Here is a 6,494-nt window from a genome sequence, read left to right on the forward strand (position 1 = left end):
CTAATAATTTTACATCTTGAATAAAATTAACAAGTGAAGGATATTTTAATTTTTTTATTATTAAAATTATTTTTACTTTAATCCTCCTGAGTTGAATTGAGATTTCAAATTTTGTTGGGATCCATTAATGATTGAGTCACATTTTTGATCTTTAGTTGAAATTTCCCATAAGTTAAACTCAACTTTTTAAGTGTGGGAGCAGAAAACGTAATTTTCATACATTGTTTCACTAAATTATTTTTAATTCCAAAAAAAAAATATTTGATTTGATTGTATCTTTTCCTTCAAGGCATGGCATTATATTGGTCATGCATGCTAGTGAGTCTCCCTCATATCCCCAATGAAAACAGAGTGACGTACAGCGATTGGAATGGCCCCATGAGAGCAAGCAAGTCAGCCAACACATGCTTTCTGATTAACCAATTTACAAACAATTTGATTTTTTTTATTGGTATGATTATTTAATTTAATCAAATTCAAGCATTGTCATGCTCAATCTCTCAAAAACACTTTTTACATTCTCACTGACTTAAAATCTTATGTATAAACAATCATAATTCTTTTCATAAAAATCAATGCTTGTTAATATTTTCAAACAATTTGATATGAATATATAGTTAGCTGGCATGTTTGATTTTTCATGATGCAATTCTAAATAGACTTGTTTAGAAGCAACAATTTGTTACTCCTCTCGTAAGGTGATTTTCAAATTAATGCACTGATCCTTGAATGTGTATTAGATACACTTAAAATGTTGCTTTGATGTCTATTGTATGCACAAGTGATTATCACATTCCTACCACACAAAGCAGTAGTCGTATTTTATGTAAAAAAAATAATAATAGTAATATTGGTGCAACATTTTGGAAAGCCGTCGTCAATGAAATCGTATCAATTTAGATATGAGAAATATTACTTCAACTGCCATTATATAATTAAATATTTTAATCACGCATAGTGGCCATTCATTTTGCTTTTATACTGCGTGATGCTCTGCTTTGATTATTCTCAAATTAAAGCGCCAATGAATCATGCAAGATTAAGTGGAGAGAGAGCTTGGTTAATTAAATTAATCTTAATATATTTCCGCTGCCATATATTATTAGTTACCATAACGGAGCTCAGTGGGACGGTAGGGCCCTCGCGTGCCCGTACAATTACTTTCTTTTTCCATGAAGTCATGAACCATCTTTGTTAGTTGATACGGTCGGTAAAACCTAATTAACTACCCTTTAACTAAATTTTATTGGCCACCACGTACATACTATTGCATAAGCAAAATTAGTCTTTTTTTGCCCAAAAAAAAAAAACAACGTCAGACTCAAGTATCACCATAATTGAGCATTTTCTTATATTGACCATTGCATAAATCTCATAAATATCCCAAGTCCTCTCTCATGCGTCCAGTAAACGTTCATAGTGCAGCTGTTAGATTTCATTAACATTTGAAAATTCATAATTAAAAATAAATAAGACAGTAATTTTTATGAGAATATTTTTCAACTATTTATATGCATCTATGTGAATGGTTAGATTAGAGTATGTGGTATAAGAAAAGGTAAGAATTGATTTGGTATTCTCTTTGTACTTTGTCCTAACATCTCCAACAAGTGTTGGATTGAAGTTAAGTGAGGCACTCTCCGGGTAAAAAGATTTGAGACAATCAGTCAATCACTATATCTGAATAACATAGGCAGCGAAGATGAAACTATCCTTGAAATATTTAAATGTGAAAAGATTTTATCAAGTTTAGACTTGCTATGAACTGTGTGATGTTCTACCATCATTTAGGCCTCGTTCACCGGTCAGAATATTTTTTTCCCCTCCTCATAGCCGAAACTACCCAATTAAATCCCGTAAAACCAGCAATCACATAGCATCATGGTCCCATCTTTTTATTTATTCAATTACTTTTTTGGTACATATTTGTTTATTAATTGTTTTATTTAAATCATGCTGTTTAGCGGTTCCCTCTCTCCTCTTTATATACCCCCTTCCCTCCTTCACATTTCTCACAACAATCTCCACCTTATACAACACAGACACACTTCTCTGTTTCAACATGACTTCCTTCTTCTTCTTCCTCTGTATTCTCCTCATCCCAACCCTCATTTGCTCTTCCCCTTTCCACGACCCTGAATCCATCGTCCAAGAAGTGAACAGGTAACTATCAATTCTGTTTTGGCATCCTCTATTCACAACTTCATCGAACATTTTCTTGTTTGGTAAGTAACAATCAATGTGCCACATTCTGTGTTTTTTTTTTTCCTGCTTTTCTAGGAAAATCAATGCCTCTGTCGCTAGGCGGAATTTGGGCTACCTCTCGTGTGGAACTGGCAACCCTATCGACGATTGCTGGAGGTGCGATCCTAATTGGGAGAAGAACAGGCAGAGGCTAGCCGATTGTGCGATAGGGTTCGGGAAGAACGCCATTGGCGGGAGAAATGGAAGAATTTACGTGGTGACGGACGCCGGCGATGATGATCCGGTGAATCCCCGGCCGGGCACTCTCCGATACGCCGTGATTCAGGACGAACCGTTGTGGATTACATTCGCGAGGGACATGGTGATTCAGTTGAAGGAGGAGCTTATCATGAATTCCTTAAAGACCATCGACGGACGAGGCGCGAGCGTGCACATTGCGGGCGGGCCCTGCATAACGATCCAGTACGTAACCAACATTATAATCCATGGAATCCACATACACGACTGTAAGCAGGGAGGGAACGCCATGGTGAGGAGCTCCCCACGGCACTACGGGTGGAGAACCGTATCGGACGGCGACGGCGTGTCCATCTTCGGAGGCAGCCACGTGTGGGTGGATCACTGCTCGCTGTCGAACTGTAAAGATGGTCTGGTCGACGCGATTATGGGGTCCACCGCGATAACCATTTCTAACAATTACATGACGCACCATGACAAGGTCATGTTACTGGGTCACAGCGATTCTCATACACAAGACAAGAACATGCAAGTCACCATCGCTTTTAATCACTTCGGAGAAGGCCTCGTCCAAAGAATGCCGAGGTATATTATCATCAACCATCTTACACACCCACATATAGGGTTTTGGCTGTGTTTCTTTCACATAAATATTCAGTCACAATCGTTTTCATATAACAATTTGTTCAAGGAACCATTATAGATGTCATTAAGAGGGTGAAAAGGAATTGGGGTAATGGATGGGAGCACAGGGAAAGTGAAAAGGTGAGGGAGGATAAAGAAAGGAATGAAGGTTGTTAATTTTGTATGAGACATGATGTTACTGAGCTTGAAAGAGACTGAAATGATGGTTGGTCATATGTATTGGACAGATGTAGGCTTGGATATTTCCATGTGGTGAACAATGACTACACTCATTGGGAAATGTATGCCATTGGAGGAAGTGCTAGCCCAACCATCAATAGCCAAGGCAACAGATTCATGGCACCCAATGACAGATTTAGCAAAGAGGTACTTATTTATTTGTAATTTTTTCCCTAAATCGATGTGTTTGACAGGATGACGCTAATTGTAAATGGTGGGAAACATTGCAAATGGGACATAGGTGACAAAGCACGAGGATGCTCCAGAGAGTGAATGGAGGGGCTGGAATTGGAGATCAGAAGGAGACTTGTTGCTGAACGGTGCGTTTTTCAGGGCATCAGGTGCGGGAGCCTCCTCTAGCTATGCAAGGGCTTCTAGCTTGAGTGCCAGGCCTTCTTCTCTGGTGGGTTCGCTCACCTCAGGCGCCGGCACACTCAGCTGCAGGAAAGGTTCTCGCTGCTGATCGTTACTATCAGCTAATGTCAAAAGAAGAAAAGAGAGGGAAATCAAAAACAAGTTACACGTCTCTCTAGGATTGACTCCAATTCCTTCCGTTCTTTCTTTTCTCATGTTTGTTTGCTTTTTTACTTATTAATTTTCCCCCTGATTTGCTGTAATGTCTAAAGATTACAACCTCGCCTTTGACTCTTAGATCCAAGCCACGTGGGGGATGTGAATGGTCTAAGAGGAAACGAGTGCAGAAGAGTTGATGCTACTGATATGTGTTTGTACTAATATACGAAATTACATATGCCGAGATTGAAATCTCTGTTGGGTTTCAGCTTTTCACTCTAGCTGTGGTATGTCACCGACACCAGCGCAGGCACAAAAGCAGAGGCCTTGACTGGGCCGGTAAAAGGGGAGTTCCATGATGGGGAAAAATCTAATGGAAAAAACAAAATAAATCTTGGAATCCCGTCCGGCCATCCCATCCCCCCATCAATCAAAGTTAAATAAATTATTTACAAAAAAAAAAAAGAGGAAAAAGGCCAACTACCTAAATAACAGTTAACGAATGGGACAGGAGAAGAGGGAACACAAGTCCACGTCTGATTTGTGAATGCTATATCTCGTAACAGAGAATGCAATCGGGGAAAGAAAAAGCCCCCCACCACAACATATTGTGCATTGAAAAAGCTAGGGGATGGGTGTCGTTATTGTATAGAGGAACGCAATATATATCTTTAAGGCTTTTAGGTAGTGGTTTGACCCAGATCAGCATCCTGCCATTGTTCGAAGCAGTAATGATACAAATTGGTCTGCTCCCAAAGATAACATGGAAAAAATATTTACTTTTTAATTCTTATCCTTAAACAAAATTTATTTTCCCCAAGACATGCGGAAAACACGAAAGAGTTGGTGAAGCCTTCAAGTAAAGGTTAGCCCTGAAATCTACAATAGGAATCTTTATAAAAAAATTATTTCAAAAAAAATATTTGTAAAAATAACAACTATGCACGCTTTTCAAAACACATGTATTAAAATTAAAAGTATCTGTCTTAGGTTAATGTGTGCACATATATAAAGTCAGGAACAGCCAATACAGGGAATTCACACAGGTAGAGATGTTTTAGATTTCAGTTGTATTTTATCGTTCAGGAGAAACACAAAGAAAATGTTATTATATTTTAATGAAAATAAAATGAACAGATGATTCAAATAAAAAATTAATTGAAAATAATTTAGATTAAGAAAAATGAGATTGACAATGGGGTGGTGTTAAAAAAAAGAGGGAAAGCGAAAGTGGGATGCTCCAGGAGTTTGGGGTTAAGAAGGTGGGGAGAGGAAAGAGGGACCCACAAGGGAAAAGAAAAGAAGGGGAAGGCACATGGGGGTGTTGGAGTGCCATCTTGCCCTTTAAGTGATTCACTGAAAGAGTTTCCATTTCAATTGCGTTACACCAAACCCCGGCAACTCAGCACTCACATTTCATCTTCTTACTTAACCTGATCTTGTCAAACCATGTTACCCGTATCATCATTTTTAATTTTTTTTATATAGTCGGAGGGATAAAAAATGGATACAAAATTCCAATAACACCCCGAGGATAAGGTTGATGTCTGGAGGGATTGTTCAATTTCAAAGCTTTTGCAAACTCAGCACACTCTTGCCGAAACCTATCTCCCTTTGTCTTTTACAAAATTGAATTTTCATGTGTATGTTTTGTGCCTTGCAAATTCAACTTCAAAATTAGCTGCACGCTTGTTAAAGCAAAAGCCCATTCTTCAAAATCCTAACATAATCTGCACCATTTAGTTGCTTCCTAACAAGAGTGGAGAGATCAAACATCTAATTTTTGTTTCGACAATTTACAAGTTCTGTAGATGATGATTTCACATGACATTCTTGACTCACTTTCATCCAAATCATTTTATTCTTGCCTAAAGATTCAGCTGAAAGATCCCAAAAATATAATATATTAATATATCACAGTACATCAAAGTAAAAAGAAATCAACTGATAACTTCCAGTCAAGTTCATTACAAATGTACGAGAAATATTAGCAAAGTTAGATCCCCAAAAAACAAAGGAAGGATGGAAGATTAAGATCCGTTATCAAAGCATACATCATGCCATTACAAACATTGGCAAGCAATTTAGCTGCGTCCTTAAAAGAATTCAAGATCCAGTAATTGGAAGAAAAATCTCGATTAAAATAGGCCAGAAATGTCCAGCCAACAAAAATATACGTATTAAAACCTGATCCGATTCTAATCTATATAATTCACAATACAAATTATTTATTTAAAAACCAGTTGTTAAGAAATTTTCATGTATCGTCACTTTCCCGTACCTTTTCTCCACCCAAATCGTAGCCCAACAGAATGGCCAAAATTTGGGCTTCTAATCATATATGAAATCCTTTCACGTACATCAAATGAGTTGCTATCAACAGAAGTCAGGCTAATCAAAACCACCGTCGCTCAGGTAAATTAAGTTTTGAATTATTACTAGGAAAAGTATCACATTTAATACCCAATTTTTCCTTGATTAAAATTATTTTCAATAGGAAAATATCTTTGAATAATAAAAAAAGAGTTGTTTTAAATAAAACTTAATCACTTAAATATTTTCCCCAATTTAGTTTTTAAGAATAGTTTTTAATATAAAAATATAAACAATTTAAATTGATTGGACGGCCAAAATTTGTCTAAAATAAATATTTTTATAGAGATAAAAAACAAAAT

At 37.0% G+C, this 6,494-nt stretch overlaps 1 protein-coding gene across 1 annotated transcript; it reads left to right on the top strand.

Moving 5' to 3' along the window:
- The first annotated feature begins 2,020 nt into the window (after positions 1-2,020).
- LOC129307934 (probable pectate lyase 18) lies at positions 2,021-4,073 on the top strand. The gene is made up of 4 exons (XM_054948888.1): positions 2,021-2,163; positions 2,281-3,027; positions 3,315-3,453; positions 3,548-4,073. The coding sequence occupies exons 1-4, from the start codon at positions 2,063-2,065 to the stop codon at positions 3,767-3,769; spliced, it is 1,209 nt and encodes a 402-aa protein (XP_054804863.1). The 5' UTR covers positions 2,021-2,062; the 3' UTR covers positions 3,770-4,073.
- Positions 4,074-6,494: the final 2,421 nt, after the last annotated feature.

The sequence above is a fragment of the Prosopis cineraria genome, unplaced genomic scaffold, assembly GCF_029017545.1.
Source record: "Prosopis cineraria cultivar Desert tree isolate PC_DT_omini unplaced genomic scaffold, ASM2901754v1 PC4, whole genome shotgun sequence".
NCBI lineage: Eukaryota > Viridiplantae > Streptophyta > Magnoliopsida > Fabales > Fabaceae > Prosopis > Prosopis cineraria.

Coding starts and splice junctions, on each gene's coding strand:
- LOC129307934 (XM_054948888.1), top strand. CDS start 2,063: ATGACTTCCTTCTTCTTCTTCCTCTGTATTCTCCTCATCCCAACCCTC. Junction 2,164..2,280: donor ATCGTCCAAGAAGTGAACAG/GTAACTATCAAT, acceptor CTGCTTTTCTAG/GAAAATCAATGCCTCTGTCG. Junction 3,454..3,547: donor ATGACAGATTTAGCAAAGAG/GTACTTATTTAT, acceptor AATGGGACATAG/GTGACAAAGCACGAGGATGC.